The 19,023-nt window shown below is 36.0% G+C and overlaps 1 protein-coding gene and 1 pseudogene across 6 annotated transcripts in view; one reads left to right on the top strand and one right to left on the bottom strand.

The window, feature by feature from the left end:
- Positions 1 to 19,023, bottom strand: part of BBS9 (Bardet-Biedl syndrome 9) — a 439,547-nt gene that overhangs the window by 176,126 nt on the left and 244,398 nt on the right. Inside the window, exon 20 of one of the 6 annotated variants that reach the window (XM_042969708.1) lies at positions 3,155 to 3,536. The exons of the other annotated variants lie outside the window; for them this stretch is intronic. Coding sequence (XP_042825642.1) covers positions 3,441 to 3,536 — 96 coding nt within the window. The 3' untranslated portion in view covers positions 3,155 to 3,440. Of the gene's footprint in view, positions 1 to 3,154; positions 3,537 to 19,023 lie in introns of those variants that run through there. 6 annotated transcript variants of the gene reach the window in all.
- Positions 11,750 to 12,099, top strand: LOC102962987 (annotated as a pseudogene).

The following is a 19,023-nucleotide window of genomic DNA, read 5'->3' as shown; positions in this document are numbered from 1 at the left end:
TAACAACTACTTAAACTGCTGTGTCTACTGAAGCTGTTAGGGTGCATATTTTATCTCCCACATCGACTAGAAACCACTTGAGGAGAGTAACCATTGCTAACACATTTTGTACCCATCCCTAAGTCCCCCACCTACTGTCCCTGATAAATATTAAGCAAGTATAAATAAATGACAGAATTTCCTAGCAGGAAACCTAGGAGCATCAGGGAAGCAAACGCCTCTCCTCTTTTCTATACACATAAAAGAAAAAAGGAACAATGGGGCTTCAGCATCATTTTTTTTGCTCACTAAAAGGAGCCATTTGGCTACCTTTTCCTCTGCCTCCATGTGATTTGGAATGGCCGTTTGTACCTGCCTGCTGCTTATAAGCTATGGATTTGGAATAACATTGCAAAGTCCACTAGACTGTAAACTCCATAGTAAGGGGGCCATGACTGTCTTGTGAACTGCTAAAGACTTGGTAACTACCTCAGTGATGTGGCACACAGCAGGTAGTCAAATAATATTTGTGGAATGAATAAATGACTATAGTGTTCAGGCAACAGTTTTTAGCAAGCCCCTGGAATTGTTACTATATGGTGTTTTGAACTCTAAAATGTATATAACTTCTCAGCCTCTCATTTATTCTTCTAATTTTTATAAATGTGGGTAAAATAACAATTTCTATTTCCTTTTAACTTTATAAACATGAAGAAAAAAAAGAAAGCAGCAGAAATGTGATGAAAAGTAACTGACCTATGGGCTTAGTGTCAGGACACAATGCCAGAGAGGGAGGCTACCAGGCAAAAGGCAAGGACTCCCATTGAGAGGTCAGCCAGATAGACACCAAGGAGGAAACGCAGGCCCAGTGTGGCTAGGACTTCCTTTCAAGAGGAACCAAAGTCAAGTGTTTAAATGTAAAATCTCTTAGTTTTTAATTTTGGCAATAAACATTTTAATAAAAAATAGCCATGGCTACTGCCTAATCAAGAAGATGAAAATGATTTATTCCTTTGCTGTAACTAAAGGCAAAAGAGAAAAAATGGAAGAGAACACTCCACTTCCCTCTGAGTATTTAAGCAAAACTACAAAGGGTCTCAAAGAACGCTTCTAGGTTGGAAAAACTATAATAACTGGGGCAACAGTTTTCAAACTTTTAAAGAACTGAAATCCTAAGTGAAGCCCAATTCCTACCAAAAGTAAACTGAGGTACTCCAGCGGACCTTCCACCCTTTATCTGATGGCCCAAGGAACTCCACTGAAGCCCTGGGGTTCCACTGGAGCCATTCTGGAAAACCAATGGCTGTGACAGTGGGCTTCTAAGAATGGGAGGAAAAGAGACAAAGTCTAAGGCAAATCTATGAAGCAGATGGACTTAAAAGTCACAATCTGGGGTCGCCTGGGTGGCTCAGTCGGTTAAGCATCTGACTTCAGCTCAGGTCATGATCTCGCAGTCTGTGAGTTCAAGCCCCGCATCGGGCTCTGGGCTGATGGCTCAGAGCCTGGAGCCTGCTTCCGATTCTGTGTCTCCCTCTCTCTCTGCCCCTCCCCCATTCATGCTCTTTCTCTCTCTGTCTCAAAAATAAATAAACATTAAAAAAATTTAAAAAAATTTTAAAAATTAAAAAAATAAAAAAAATAAAAGTCACAATCTGAAGTAAAAATAAGGTTTTTTTTAAACGTTCCATTATAAAGTGCTGTGGTTAAGAGCCAAAGGGAAGAAGAAATCTAGCAAGCCGAGAACCGCAGTTTTCCCCATATTCCTTTAAGTTCAGAAATCATGTATAAAAGAAGATGTCACAACAAAGCCCAGAAACAAACTATACAAAATCACTAAGGGGGTGCCTGAGTGGCTCAGTCAGTTAATGATTTCAGCTCAGGTCATGATCTCGCGGTTCATGGGTTCAAGCCCCATGTTGGGCTCCACGCTAATAGCATATGGCCTGCTTGGGATTCTCTCTCTTCCTCTCTCTCTCTCTCTCTCACATATATAAGCATGGGCTCTCTCTTAAATCAATAAAACTTTAAAAAATAAATAAAAAATAATAAAATACATAAAATAACTGAGAAACTGGGAATTTGAATGGGTGTCTTGTGCTTTAATCACCACATCCAACATTAGACACAAAAGAAGAATTAGTTCATCCAAAATGTTGACAAAGATTAGGACCAAGGCCTAACCACACTACAGACTCACACCAAAATATATATAGGACACTATTTTTATCTATAAAACTTGAAAACAGTTTTTGTTTTTTTAATGACAATTCCCAGTGTCCATGAACTTCTTCATGTGCTGCTTGGGAGATAGTAAACAGATACAACCTTCCTGAGGGGAAGCATGTCTTAGAAGTCTTTACAAATACATATGGACCTTGGCCCAGCAATTCCATATGTGGAAATCTATGCTGAGGAAATGGTCATGGATGGACCAATTTTTACCTCCAAATATATTTACTGCAGCATTATTTGTAGAAATAAGATCTTCAAAGCAACCAAATTATCTAACACTAAAAAGTATGTTAAACTGATTTTGACATAGCCATTCTGTAACATTAAATAAGATGTTATAATGATATTTATAATAACATGAAAAGTATTCCTAAAATGAAATGAAGAGGAAAAAAAAAAAAACTACAGGTGCATCTTTTATATAATGATATCAATTTTTAAAATAATGCATGTATACCCACAGAAAAAGAGAAAGAAGAATGAATGTTCACAAGGAATTATGGGTGTTTTTCATTTTAATTTTTGTGTTTTGCATTTGCTTGAATTTTGCAAATTTTCCACCATGATAGTAAATTATTTAATGCAATTCTTACCTTTTTTTCTTTTTTTTTTAATTTTTTTTTTTAACGTTTATTTATTTTTGAGACAGAGACAGAGCATGAACAGGGGAGGGTCAGAGAGAGGGAGACACAGAATCTGAAACAGGCTCCAGGCTCTGAGCTGTCAGCACAGAACCCGACGCGGGGCTCAAACTCACAGACCACGAGATCATGACCTTAGCCGAAGTCGGCCGCTTAACCGACTGAGCCACCCAGGCACCCCATTACCTTTTTTTTCTAAAGGTACATAAAATGAAATTATTTACGATTGTTTTAAAACAGACTTTCGCAAAAATTTTCTTTATGTGTATAATTTAAATTCACTTCACTATATAATCCAATTAAAAGCCAGTCTTTGCTAACCCCTTTTCAGTCATTTTCTCCTTTCTCTCTTTTGTCTTTCCTAGCAAATAGAGAGATTTGTAAGCCTGAAGCAGTCAGAAAAATTCCTACTAATTGATCTAAGTCCCAAAATGAGGTAAGATTGCAGGGGTACTCACGTGCTGCCTCCTTCTCAGTCCACTCGGAGAAGCTGGGTTTTGTTGGGTTTGGTTTTTAATTCGCTGTAAGCAAGAGGCCAATGGCCAGCCCCTGTCTTTAGGGATTCATGACAGTATTCCATATTTGTTTTCATATGCACTTCTTTGCTCTCTCTAATTGGACAGGGAGGTCTTCTAAGACAGGACTATGTAGACACATTCTTTTGCAGATCCTCTGTAAAGTGCCCTGCAAACAGTGATCCTGACATACTTACTAGGGAAGATATTGTCAGGGAAAAATTAAAGAATCACCTTTGTACATTCTATGCTGCTGGTGGCACTATTCATTCACAAAATTAGCAATTTGTGGTTTGGTCATTTAGATTAAAGCCTTAAAAATGTTCCTATTCCTGGCCCAGTCACTTAAGTGTCTGACTAATTTCTGGCTCAGGTAATGATTTCATGGTCCTGAGATCAAGCCTCAAGTCCGGCTCCATGCTGACAGCGCAGAGCCTTCTTGGGATTCTCTCTTCCTCTCTCTCTGTTCCTCCACCCTGCATGTATAGGCATACACACACTCTCTCTTTCTCTCTCTCAAAATAAATAAGTAAACTTAAAAAAAAAAGTTCCTATTATTTGAGCTGATAATTACTATTACGGAAGTCTCTCTTAAGAAAAAAAATTTTAGGGGCGCCTGGGTGGCTCAGTCGGTTAAGCGTCCGACTTCGGCTCAGGTCATGATCTCGCGGTCTGTGGGTTCGAGCCCCACGTCAGGCTCTGTGCTGACAGCTCAGAGCCTGGAGCCTGTTTCAGATTCTGTGTCTCCCTCTTCCTCTGACCCTCCCCCATTCATGCTCTCTCTCTCTCTGTCTCAAAAATAAATAAATGTTAAAAAAAATTTTTTTAAATAAATAAATATATAAAAAAAAAGAAAAAAAAATTTAATTTAGGGAGAAAAAAGTTCAAAACGAAAAATTAAACTCAACCTAAGTCTTAACAAGGGAAATGATTAACTCAGTCATCATTCATGGTCCCAGCGGACTCTCCATCTTGACAAAGCTGAAATTTATAATGGCTGAGAGTAGAAGTGACCCTGTAAGTTTTCTCAGGCACCAAGAGTTGTAGGGATGAACACCTGATTCTCCATGCATTTACTAGAGACATATTGTATCTGGACGTGTACTTGAATGGAGGCTAAAGGAACTGTCATTTAGCTCATAACCTAGTGTTGACTATGAGGATTCCAGAAGAACTAATTCAAAGTAAAAAATAAATGAGCTTTTTCTAGATATTAGGTATCCAATTACTTCCTAATACCCCCTATTAAACTATGTCAAACACTATAGTCATCAGCTCTCAAAACTTTATGGCAAATAATTTTTATTTTAAGAATAAGAGCCAAAATTGAGAATGCTATCAAACTAGAAATGACAATTTGAAAAGATGAAGTACTTCATCGGAACCAATGATTCAGGTTCATGAAAAACACTTTTAAAAAAGAACTGTACAACCAAACTAGAATATAAAAAATAATTTACCTCAAATGATATACACCATAAACCTTTCAAACACTTGTAACTTAACACCAGAAATGATGATACAGCCCATTTTTGTTCCAAGATGATAATTGCTTTTTAAGTACAAAGAGATCATAAAAATTCCACAGTGACAAAACAGAGTCCTGAAACATCTCAATAGTTAAAACACAATCATAGCAAAGGAGGATTAAGAGCATTGCCCACAGTACCTGCAATGACCACTCAACTCCAGGAGTGGGAATGATAAACACAGGTCTAAATAGACAAGTTGTAAAGTGCGTATCTCATTAGCAAAATAATATCCTGTTCCCAGAGAAAGTTTTTGCCAGAGACATAATGCATGCTTCAGAAGCTCCCAGAAGAAATGCCAGCTAACCCTGGGGCAGGACCCTCGAGTTCAAGAAATAATATATTGAGCACCTACTATGCACCACACCAGGCTCTGTGTTAGGCAATGGGGCACAAGTGAACAACATTAGGTCTGGTAGTTACTTTTATCCTGGAAACAGACTAAAAAACAGATGGAAAATCCACTTCAACTGACATGTATAGCACTTATCTGCTAAGTAAGTTTGAGGTCCTGGAAGACAAATGAAGCATGGCTATAAATTTTTTCTAACAAGATGGGTCCTAGTACAAAAATTCATTAAAATAATCTATTGTTGAATTATTATAGCTCTTATTCATTATTCTTCATAGCAATTAAAGTGATTTTCAATGATAATACATTTTAATTAAAAATTATATACTTCATACATATTATATATATATAATATACATTGTATATCTGCCCATATTTCACTTAAGCACCATTGTATCTTTTCAAATATTCATCATCCTCAATGCAAAGACTAGACTAAAAGATAGTATCTATCTTGATAATTATCATTGCTATAAAAGAGTCATGTTCCTTAAGGTTATCAGCCATTATCATAAACATCTTTACATACATCTTCCAATCACAAAGAAACCCATACATACTAGTTGCTCAATAAAAATTTTATAGAGTAACCTCCTAAATTGAATCTTTTAATTCCTGAATTTCAATGATCAAATATCCTATTCTATCTGAAGTTTTTTAACTATTTTCAAATATTCTGACACACCACATTAAACACTTGTAGTCTGAATAACACTTTCAAGACGTAAGAATCACCACAAAATACATTTCCTAGGCTGAATCTAATGCAGTTATATTAAGCACACATATAAGTTTATATGAAAAGTAATAAGAAAGATACCATTTTGTGTTGTTTCCTGAAATCTGATCAAAATCTGAGTTTAAATTTAAATGTATAGGAAAAAAGAATATAATGGACTATTTCAAGAATACCGTTTTGCAAAGTTGTAAAACTGATTCCATACAATTTAAGATTTCATCTGTTGTTAGCGAACCTAACAAGGTTTGTGGACAAGCAACAGTGTTGAAACCTTGTCAAGAAATATTTTAAATATTAAAAAACTATGTCAACCCTTGTTCTGTTCATGACTAAGCTTGATACAATCAAGAAAAATTAGTTTCGGATGTGGGATACTTCAGGGATTTGAAGTAGTTTGCTAAATAGGAAGCTAAATCCAATTACTTTTCTGAAGATTTGGCATCTTCAACCGAAAACCAATATTCCAATTAACATTAGACAAATATCCAAGCTTATCCACATGTTCCAGGCATACTTTCTGGCTAACAAGTAGGTTCCATTTCTGTATTTAATTATTCCCTTATGTATACATAGGGCCTGCATTATACCAGAGGTATAGATGGCAAAAAAAAATTTTTTTTAATTCTTCTGTGGTTCACTTCCACATGTGCACAACCCAAATTTAACCTCCTATATAATTTTATCTTCTTTTCTAAATTAAAAATGTGCCAACACAAGTCTTCTTTTAAATATGTGATGTTTTGAACTACCTAAATGGTATAAATGTCAAAGGCACTCTCTATATGCCTTCACTCTACTCAAAAAGTACAAATAAAAACAGCTTCATCATCAAATATTGCCTTTAGCTTGCCTGAAGCTTAAAAGCAATTCGGATATTCTGAGCCAGATTATTTATGTACCCGGCTCTCTTATTTCAAAGGAAATTTCCAAAATAATAGTGGCTTGAAGGAGAAAAGATTCAATTCATTGTCAATCAGTAGGAATTATTCATAAATGGAAGAAGAAATTCTCAAGAGTGGGCAACTTGGTTAATATAGAATATATACATGTGGCTCTAGGTTGTTATAACTTATTTCATCCCATGTCAACTAAATCAAGTATCAAATTTTATATTAATGCTATGTTATTAAACACAGCATAAAATTTTTTCTGACTAGAATTTTAGAGCAAACGATATTTATTTATTCAGAACCAGCAAAAAATGTCATTATGATAGTAGCGAAGTATCACTGAAATTGCTTTCAGTTTATTTTCTGTGTGAAAACTTTGCAACAAGCTAAAAGAATGTGTGTATGTATACAGATGTGTGTGAAGGTGTGTACATTCAGTAAAATGTTAGCTATCTAGATCTCAATTCTCTAGTAATGTCATCCATCGAAAACAATAATAAGAATTATAGAGGGAGGGGGCACCTGGCTGGCTCAGTCAGTACAGCATATGACTCGATCTCAACGTTGTAAGTTTGAGACTCACGTTGGGTGTAGAGATAACTTAAAACAAATAAAATATATTTTTAAAAAGTATGAGGGGATAGTAGACAGAGTAAGAGAAAAATATGCCTGACCTCCCAAAATAGAGTCCATGTCTAAAAGCCCATGTCCTACAACAAATTCACATAAAGCACTAACAAGAAGTTTAGGCCTCTGCTTAGCACTCACTTTTATTAATATATATACCAAAAAAACTTTGGTAACCTGTTTGCTAAACCTCTAGAACCAGCAAATTAGGAATGAGTGTAGATATTACAAATCAGGAAAAGAAAAAAACAGAAAATAGCATCCCAAAATCAAACAGAAAGAAAGAAGTCAGATTATATGTATTTTTTAAGGTAGACAAAAGAATTTAAATTTTTTTTTTAATGTTCATTCATTTTTGAGAGACAGAGTGTGAGCAGGGGAGGGGCGGAAAGAGGGAGACACAGAAACCAGAATCTGAAGCAGGCTCCAGGCTATGAGCTGTCAGCACAGAGCCGAATGTGGGGCTCAAACTCACAAGCCGTGTGATCATGACATGAGCTGAAGTTGGACGCCCAACCAACTGAGCCACCCAGGTGCCCCAACAAAAGAATTTTAAATAGTATTTTGTCTAGACCATTCACTGGAGGGATGAGCAATACTTAATGGGCTTTAAATGTTGGAAGACCACCAGGCTCAGTCCTCAGACCTGTTTTCTACTCTATCCTCAAGGCTTCCCAAACAATGACTCATGACCCATCAGTGGTATGTGCAATCAATTAAATGAGTTATGAGCATTTTTTATATGATGAGATGGGATAATCTAGTTGAAATATATACTAATTGATTATGAGAATAGGTAGAGACTATCTTGGTTAATTTTTATCACCTCTCCCCTCACAATGTCTAACATAGGACTTTAAACATGAGTAAACACTAACATGTCCCATAAGGGAACATATGAATCATATGGAACTCATCTGGACAGAGCATGTGAAGAGAGAAGAGCAGCAGGTCAGATGGCACATCAACATTTAAAGGTAGGATAAGGAAGGGTAGCCAATGAGGAGGGCAAAGAAGAAAGAGTTATATGAATGGCTATACATTTAAGGCAGCCAGGAATGTTTTCAAAAAAGTAAGATTGGACAACAAAGCTAAACATGGTAGAAAGACCATGTAATATTATAACCAAAAAAAATATTTAACAAATCAGCAGGTCAGAGGTGACAGTAGTAGAGGCAAAAACCACATTAAAAGTAGATGGATAATTAAAGACAAAGAATTGGAAAGACATCATGTTCATGGATTAGAAGGCTTAATATTGTTAAAATGTCCATACTACCCAAAGTAATCTACAGAGTCAATGTATTCCCTATCGTAATATTGACCTCGGCAATGATTTCCTGGATATAACACCAATAGCATAGATAACAAAAGCAAAAATAGACAAGTGGGACTACATCAAATGAAAAAGCTTCTTCACAGCAAAGGAAATAATCAACAGAGTGAAAAGGCAACCTACGGAATGGAAGGAAAGAAAAAAAAAAAAAAAAAATATATATATATATATAAGCAAGGGGTTAATATCCAAAATATATAAGGAACTCCTACAATCTGATAATAATACCTATTAGGAGTGCCATTACCAAAACAGAAAGGGCGCAGGTATCTCTTTGAAATCATGGTTTAAATTCTTTTGGATACTTAAAAGTAGGACCAAAAGGTGTAGAGAAATCTAAACACTTGTACACTTTGGTCAGATGCAAATGGTACAGTCATTATGGAAAACAGCATGGAAGTTTCTCAAAAGATTTAAAATAAAACTACAATATGATCCAGTAATCCTACTTTTAAGTACCCAAAAGAATTTAAATCATGATTTCAAAGAGATACCTGCATTCCTATATTCATTGCAGCATTATTCACAATAGCCAAGATGTGGAAATAATCTAAATGTCTGTGAACAGAAGAATGGATAAAGAAAATGTGGTATATGTATATACAATGTAGTATTATTCAGCCATAAAAAAAGAAGGAAATTCTGCCATTTGCAACAACATGGATGAACTTTGAGGAAATTATGCTAAGTGAAGTAAGCTAATCACAGAAGGACAAGTACTACATGATTCCACTTATATGAGATATCTAAAGTAATCAAACTCATAGAAGCAGAAAGTAGAATGGTGGTTGCCAAGGGTAGAAGCAGGATAGGGTAGAATGGGAAGGTCCTGTGCAGTGTGTCAAGAGTTTCAGTCATGCAAAATGAAAAAAATTCTATAGATATGCCATATAACAAGGTGCATACTGTCAACAAAACTAAACTGTATGCTTAAAAATTTGTGGGGCGCCTGGGTGGCTCAGTCGGTTAAGCGTCCGACTTCAGCTCAGGTCACGATCTCGCGGTCCGTGAGTTTGAGCCCCGCGTCGGGCTCTGGGCTGATGGCTCAGAGCCTGGAGCCTGCTTCCGATTCTGTGTCTCCCTCTCTCTCTGCCCCTCCCCCGTTCATGCTCTGTCTCTCTCTGTCTCAAAAATAAATAAAACGTTAAAAAAAAAAAAATTTGTTAGTAGAGTTATTACATGGGTTTTTCAACAAAATTTTAAAAAGTAGACAGATAAATAAAGTGGAAGATGAGAGAATAGAGAAAATAAAAAGTAGACAGGTTCTGATGAGACAAGTGTGCAAAGGGAGAAAATTAAAAAATGGGTTACATCTAGAAGAGAAACACAAAGAAAAGTTGCAGGAAGCAGGTCTGTATCAGGATAAACTTCAGCATGTTTATAGGCTATAGGAAAGGAACAGAGAGAGGGAGAGATCAAACATGTAACTCCCAGGATAAATGACAAATAAGTTATTTTTCCAGAAACTAGTGGAAGTTCAAAAGGATCAAGTGAAGGACCAATCTCAAAGAAGAGGAAGGAACCCTCATACACTGCTGATGGGAATATAAAATGATACAACACTGAGGAAAAAGTATGTCATAAGAAGTTAAGCATAAATTTACCATATGACCCTGCAGTTCTACTCCCAGTAAGCTACCAAGAGAAAATAAAACATATGTCCGCATAAAAATGTGCAATAAATGTTCATAGCGGCATTATTCATTTATTGGTCAAAACTGAAAACAATCCACATATCTACTAACTGATAAAAACAAATGTGGTGTATCCACACAATGAAATATTATTCAGCAATAAAAAGGAACAAACTCCTGACATGTTCTACAACATGGATGAACCTCAACAGTATTTAATGTTAGGTAAAAGAACTCAGATCCAAAAGACTACTTATTGTATGATTCTAATTATATTAAATATCCAGAAAAGGCCAATGTAAAAAGACAAAAATTAGATTAGTAGTTTCTTGGTGTTAGGGGTAGATGAGGGGATTAAGTGTAAGTGGGAACAGGGGAGCTTTGGGGGATAATGGCAATGTTCTAAAACTAGACTGGAGCAATGTTTGCCCAACTCTATAAACACATTAAAATTCATTATATGGTACATTTCCAATGGGTGAATTCTGCAGTATGCAAATTATACACCAATAAAGTGTTGTGTTTTTGTTAAGAAAATAGGTTAACTTGACTGGCATGAATATTTTTCAGAAGTGGAAGTTAAGATTAGAAGGACCTGGTTTCAACTCTTCAGAGATCTTTGAATGCCAGAGTGAGAAGTCTCAACCAGATAGACAAAGGAGACACTCTGAAGGTCTCAGAATGGGATAGGACAAAAACAAAATAAAAAATACAGATAATTACATTTGGAAGATTCATTTTATGTAATGTGTCAGATAAGAAGTTGATACATTAGATCATAAAGAACAGGACCTATAGCTTTCTTGAGTCCATGGCCTCACTAGCAAGAGCTGATTCTCTTACATACCTTTACCTTGAATCACAAAGGTGGGATAAAAGACAGAGGGAGATGGCCCATGAAAAGTTATCACTTTCATGGGAAAAATAAAACATCTCTAAGAATGGCCTCTGAGGCCATCATTCTAACTGGGGAATCAACTGACCAAGCATATTAAGTGCTGGATAGAAGCCAATAATACATAGGGGGAGAAGGAGGCAGAGAATCAGTATTTGGATGGGAGGGGTGGTTGGATTTCCCTGAATCTAATATCTTGCTATAAGAGATTTAGATATCATATAAAAGGAAACTTAAAAATAATAATAATATAGGGTGGTCCATCAGGGAAAATAGTGAAGATAAATATCTGCTGATTTTACTGTACAACATTCTACTAATGATTCCCAGGTACAGTGACAATATATTTGAATCCATTTAAAGTCTAATGTTCCTTCTGCCAAGGAAGCCACAGAGGAGCAGCAGCCATTGCTCTGTGCTACCCTAACACCATGGGCCTCAAAAAGGGCCACAAGGTGACCAAGAACAAGAACAAGCTGAGGCACAGCCACCACCATGGGCACCTCACCAAGCACATCAAGTACATGCAGGACATGATCAGAGAGGTGTGCAGCTTCGCCCCATAGGACTTAGTGTCCGAACCACAGAGCTGCCCAAGGTCTCTAAGGTCAAGCTCACCCTCAAGTTCCTCAAGAAAAGGGCAGGGACACACAACAGTACCCAGAGGAAGGGAGAGGAGCTGAGCAACATCCTGGCAGCCATGAAAAAAGCAGCAGCCAAGAAGAACTGAACCCCTCCCCTCTGTATTTAAAGGCCTTTTTGGAACTTGAAAACATAAAGTCCAATGTTGAAAATTCATTTCTTTAAATTAAATCACTTTTACCTAATACTGCCTTGTTCCTGAATATACAGTTAAGTCTCACAAAAGTATCTTTTTAGGGGTGCCTGGATGGCACAGTCGGTTAAGCCTCTGATTCGATCTGGGCTCAGGTCATGATCTCAAGGTTCACGAGTCCAAGCCCCACATCAGGCTCTGCGCTGATGGTGCATAGCCTGCTTGGGATTCTGTCTCTCCTTCCTTCTCTCTGCCCCTCCCACTCTTGTTCCCTCTCTCTTTCTCTCTCTCTCTCAAAATAAGTAAATAAACTTTTAAAAAATTTAAATATCTTTTTAAATATATATCACCTCAATTTATCTTTGGTTATTTTTGGTACTTTCAAACAACCCTGAGGGCACTATTAGCCTTCTGTATATTAATATACAGGGAAAGACATATCAGTACTGATATAACTACTTAACTGTTCATAGATAATCCTATAAAGACCATATATCTTTTCCTTTTGTTAAGTAATAAAAAATAATCTCTCTGGCTTTTTTTCCTTTACTGAAAAAAAGAGAGAAAGTGGGGGAAGAGAAGGAAAGTAAAGAGGAGGGATGTGAGGATGATGATTATTGTTAATTCACAATTCAAACCATTCAGAACTCCATTTACAGAAAACTAATACAAAAGGAATAATTGTGCTAGATGGGATGCAACAGGAAGATAGATAACATAAATGAAAGAAAACTCATAAAATTACAGATAATTAGAGGCCAGTTATATATTCCTCTCTCATCACTGACACAAAAAGATAAGATTTCATTTCCTTGTAGTGGGTTCATTAATAGTTTTATTGTAATATTAGAAATATCTTGTTTCTGAGTGTATCTCAAAGGACTAATTTTTTTTTAAGATCAAACAACAAATAGAAATTTTAGCAAAAGTACCCCTGATTACTGTTGGTTCAGACTATTATATATCAGACAGGTGATCAACTTTCTGAATCTGAAAAATTTGCCAAAATAAAATATTAATATTGAAATTGCAGTCTAAGTAGGTATTCAAACTAACACTAGCAAGCAGAAAGCACAAATGCTGATTAAAGAACATGCAGATAAAGGAGTATGCACTCGGTTTATAAAAAACACATATCCCCCAGAGAAGTAAAGCATACCAGATGGATATTAAAAGTAGAATGTTTTCATATACTAATAGGTCTGTTTTCCCCTTGATTTATGTACAACCCCCATTAATGTCAATTAGTGTTATATACGTAAATCCAGGGAAGCATAAATCCAATGTCATAATACTACTCTGCACCTATATATCTTGTTTGAAAACTAATTCAGTTTCAAAAAGTTGTGTTACTTAGATCACTATCATTAGCGTCCACCAAACAAATGCTGACTGGCCAAAACACACCCTAGGCTGGCACTAAACGACTGTGAAGGCCCATTTGTTTCCAAAATTCTGAACTGATGCCCTAACCATTATGCAAATACAATAAATATTTATTAAAAATTTTACTAGAAGATAAGCACCATGCTGGATGCTGCTCAGACAGGTTCTCAGGGATCGAAAGATGAAAGGGGAGGAGCCAAGTGGCCGGCCCCAAATCAAAGAACCAGAAAGAGCTGAAACTAGGACCCAAGTCTCTGCACACAAAATTTGATGCTTTTTTTTTCAACAATGCCTGAAGGCATGGTTTATGTGAACAAATGTTCCTGATAGTCCCCTAACCATCTAAGAGTACTTCCCACTACTGATATTCACATCTAGTGAGTGAAAACAATTGCATTAATAATAGTCTTATCATGAACTAGAATTTAAAAGGATTAAATGAAAGAGAAAACATAACAAAAGAGACATTATAAGAAACAACATAAAATAATGAGTTGACAATTAACTAGCTAGAATTGTAATGTCTCCTGAGGTAGCCACTGACTACATATGGCTATTCAGAGCTTGAAATGTGCTCCAAATAAATCGTGCACTGAAGATTTACTATGAAAAAAATACAAAATATCTCAATAATTTGGTTTGACTACATGTTGAAATAATATTTTAGATATATAGGGTTAAATAAAACACATTATCAAGATTAATTTCACTTGTAGGGGCACCTGGGGGGCTCAGTCGGTTAAGTGTCGACTTTAGCTCAGGTCATGAGTTCGTGAGTTTGAGCCCGGCTTCGGGCTCTGTGCTGACAGCTCAGAGATTGGAACCTGCTTTGGATTCTGTGTCTCCCCTTCTCTCTGATCTTTCTCTCTCTCTCTCTCTCTCTCTCTCTCTCTCAAAAATAAATACTTTTTTTAAATTTTTTAAAAAAGATTAATTTCACTTGTTTCATCGGACTTTTTTAAATGTGGCTACAAGAAAACTTAAAATTACATACATGGCTTGTATTGGTGACTTGAATTACATTTTTGTCGGAGTAGATCTTACAGCCACACACATATACTGAATACATCAGTGATAAACTTATAACAAACACACTTCGAAGATTACATTCTAGATTGCACTCTGACCTAGATTAAGAAAAATTTACATAGTTTTAGAAGAGCTTTGTACACTTCACTACTTTCACTGAGGGGCTAGTGAGGGCAGAGTCAGAATAAGACACTCCTCATCCTTACTCATATATTCATTCAAGCATACCATTCAGTTATCTAATTGCTCCCTTTTGACTGAATAGAAATAAACTAACTCATGTATGGAACAATAATCTGAAGTTCTAAGCATTCAGAGAATAGGGAAATAAGTATATAGGGTATATAGGGGAGAGAGAAAATATTTCCTTCAGAAAAATACCGTTGAAGACCAGGAGTTTGTGATCACATCTAATTTTTTAAAAAGCTATTATTTTTAAAAATTGTGGTAAAATACAAGGAATGTACATAAAATGTATCATCCTTTTTTAGGTATATAGTTCAATAGTATTAAGAACATTCACATATTGTGAAAAATTATTTTCATGCTTATCAAATTGTCATCATAATATTAAGGAAAATTGCTTAAGAATTTAAAATCATCTAAAACAAATGCACATCATTTTCAATATTTTTTATTCCTTCTAAATCTTTGCACACTCACCTACTATAGATACATCTATTTCATTATTTGAAGGTTACTACATACTAATCTGCTTTTTTCAATTATTTGAAATGTTTCTATTATTCTAGTTTTTTACATAATGAAATGAAATAATGATATGAAATGAGATCATATCAAATGGTAGCACTAAAATAAACCCAATAATTTTCTAGCCATGAAAAGCTGGCTTATAGTGATTAATGGCACAAATGACCAACCTGTAGGATATATTTTTTTCCTTCGTGAACTATTTTCTTAGGTAAATAGCCAACAGTAGCATTATGGGGTAAAAACATACAAAGTCCATTTTTTAACTTACCACTTCCATTTACCCCCAAACATATGGCTATAAATTTCTGTGTCCCTTTCTCACTTGTTTACTCTATCTCCTTCATAAGAGAACGAACTTCTTCTCAGCTCTTAAGTAGTTAGAAAAAAAAAACAAATGCAGCAACATCACCATATCCCTGATACCTCCTTCTCAATCTATCAGTGTATTGTTTTTACTTGCCAGTGGCAAGGAGGAAACTAAGCCTGAACGTTTTATCACATACTCCTTTGTGTTATCAGCCAAAATCACACTCATTTAAAAAGTCATGGACCAAAAAACTCTTAGACTTCTGCGTGACTTAAAATGATTTTTAACATCAATACCATACAAATAAACAAAGTGGAAGGAAGTCTTAAGTACAGAAAAAGTAACAAATAGCAAACTCCAAACCACAGGATCTCTGTTTAAAATTATGCCTAATACAACCTCTGTTTTGCAGAAGAGAAAAATCAGCCAAGTGCCTTTCTAGAACACTAATGACTATCAGTCATTACATCACACATATGTCATCTGACACAAACTTTTAGATTAGTAAACATTTTTCCTCTGCTACAACAGAGGGTTAGTGTTCAAGTGGGAGGGGGAGAAAACCAGTACACATAAAAGCAACAAAACACAAGCCAAACTGTAGGGCAAGTCTAAATCTCCTCGATTTCAATTCAACCAATCAGTCCTGCTTTGACTAACAAATGTACATGAAATTTTTATAACATGAAAGAGAACTTACTTTCCAAAGGTTTTCTGCAAAAGGCAATAATCATTAGAATTTGATAGCAAAGAAATCTAATTTCAGTATAAGTTAATAAATTAACAAAGCTACCTCTTCCTCTGATACTGAAGTTTCAAATGCAATACATACTTTGGGGAACTATCCAGAAGACTTTGCTCCCTTTCTGATAGGTGTATACCCAATGGATATTGGATGATCGTGAATATACACTGATATATAATATGAATATGTGCAAATAATTTGCATGAATCTCCTTTTTCTTCGATCTCACTGTGGTTTTGCAAAAAAAAATCTAGGATGTCTACGTCCCACATGGAAATGATTAAACATGTCACATGACATACTAGAGCATGGACTTTGGCATAGATGGCTTAATATCTGTGTAACACTGAGCAAGTTGCTTAATCCTGCTTGGAGTCTCAAGCTCTTTATCCATAACTTGGGATCCCTTCTTGGAAACAATAATGCCACCTTCACAATATGACTGTGATTATTAAATGAAGTAATAAATGAAATTTACCTCAGTCTCAACAGATTCTCAGTAAACATGAATTCCCCTTCCCTCCCTTACTTCTTTTCTTAGGTTCTCCAAAAATATATTCAGATTGACAGGCAGTATTCTGATTGTACAACTGAGGAAATCTATTTCTAACAGCTCACAAAAAGAGATTCATGGCATGGTTACTATCTTTCAACACTGTACCGTTAGAGCCAGAAGAAAAAGAGACATCTTTTTCAAAAAGCAAGACATTTTTTTCCAAATTCTAGAATAAATTATTGAAATTTTAGTGGGCAACTGGAAAGTCCTCACTCACTGGAGGATGTAAGGATCACAAGATGCTCTTCTCAGAGTGACAGCCCCAGTCTCCTCTCCTTGCTTCAGCCATAGGCTGACCTCAAGAAAGAATGCCAGGTAGATGCCCTCAATGGAGTGCAATATGATGGAAGGTAGATACTATGTAGGAAAGGTAAGAGTAAAATGTTAATGTGGAGATGTAGGTTGTGGGGTTCCTATCCAATCAAAAATACAAGATAAGGAAATGACTTCCAGTTGAAAAGAGGAGAAAAGGGGTTTGGCCGACCCCTTTGTGCACCAAAACTCATTGATGGCACATCTTGGAGCCAGTAACTGCTAGAAGTCTAAAAAGAGGTTGGTACTCACAACATGCCCAGAGACAACTAATTGCCAAATGATACTCAGAAAAGCCTTATCATTCATCATCAGTTAACCAAGATGCCTTTCCCAGAAAGAAACCCTTGAGCTGTATTCCTTTTTCTTCAACTTCAGGGAAACTTACAGTTGGCTTTGGAGTAGTGGTCATAAAGCTGTTTTCTCTTTGAACTCTGTTCTATATTTGAACTCCCAGTTGTCTTACTCTACTCATCAGAAATTAGTATTCTAATAGGGCCAGGACCATATACATTACTTGAGGGGCCCAAAGCAAAAGGAAAATAGAGGGTCTCTTTTTCAAAAAGCATTAAGAATTAATTTCAAGATGGTGACCACAGAGCTTTAAACCGAACAAGGGTCATGTGTGACTGTGCAGGCTGCATGCCCACAAAACCCACCCTGGACAGGTGGATTCCACCCCCAAACAACGGACCATAACTAAGCATACAGGCAAGTATTCAGGCAGTCTCCCAAACCTATAAACAACACAGATGCTCTGTTTGCTTTTAACAACTCTTGACAACCTAATTAATTATACATTATCTTTAGAGTTCATAGACCAAAATTGATTATGAATAAATAATACCATAATGACAATAAAAATTTAGATTTGGAAGTCAAAAGTATAGAAAACCTAAGTCCAAGGGTTATGGAAAGAAAAATAACTGTCTTCAAAAACATTTTGCTAATTTAGTATATGTTAGAAAGAAAAAAAGTAGGATAGATTATAAAAATTCCCACAATTCTCTACTCATCCAGTAAGGAGGGAGAGTCTACTTCCTTACCTCTTTGATCTGGGTTGGACAAAACCTATAGGGAATTAGTAGAGGCATGGCACAGGCACAGACTTGAAGAGTGCTTGTACACTGGGACCTGTAGCCACAATGTGAATAAACCCAGGACAGCCTGCTAGGCCAGAAGAGACATGTGGCACAATGATCCCATCAAACTGTGAGCGAACTGCCAAATGTGTGAGTAAGTACATCCCGGACCATCCAGTCTCCAGCTGAGCCACCATCTGATGGACACATGACTGAGCCCAGTCAAGAACAATCAAGCATAGGGCAGATCAACAGAACTGCCCAAATGAACAACAATGAATTACTGTTGTTTTAAGTCACTAAGGTTTAGGGTGGTTTGCTATACAGCAAAATCAATAAATGATACAGGTAGTACTTTAGCTCAGCAGGGGAAGAATGGATTATGTAATAAACGGGCTGAGACAACTCGCTCACCATTTTTGGCAGGGAGATTAGATTCCCACTAAATTGTATAATAAATTCCAGATGGATTTTACAAGTATATATAAAGATTGATAGCATAAAAATGCTACAATAAATTATATGTTGATATTCATGTAGTCTTGGCATGGGAAAGGCTTTGCTAGGCATAGAAACCTAAAGGAAAAAGATGAATAAATTTTACTATGTAAATACTTCTTAAATTTTATATGTCAAAAAAACATTATAAATGAAAATAAAAGACAAATGACAAATTGGTAAAACTTTTTTTATATGTGGAGAGATTACAACCCATATACATGTATTTTTTATGCATGACAAAAGTATG

This window comes from Panthera tigris, chromosome A2, assembly GCF_018350195.1.
Source record: "Panthera tigris isolate Pti1 chromosome A2, P.tigris_Pti1_mat1.1, whole genome shotgun sequence".
NCBI classification, from domain to species: domain Eukaryota; kingdom Metazoa; phylum Chordata; class Mammalia; order Carnivora; family Felidae; genus Panthera; species Panthera tigris.
This window is presented reverse-complemented; position numbering and strand designations above follow the sequence as displayed.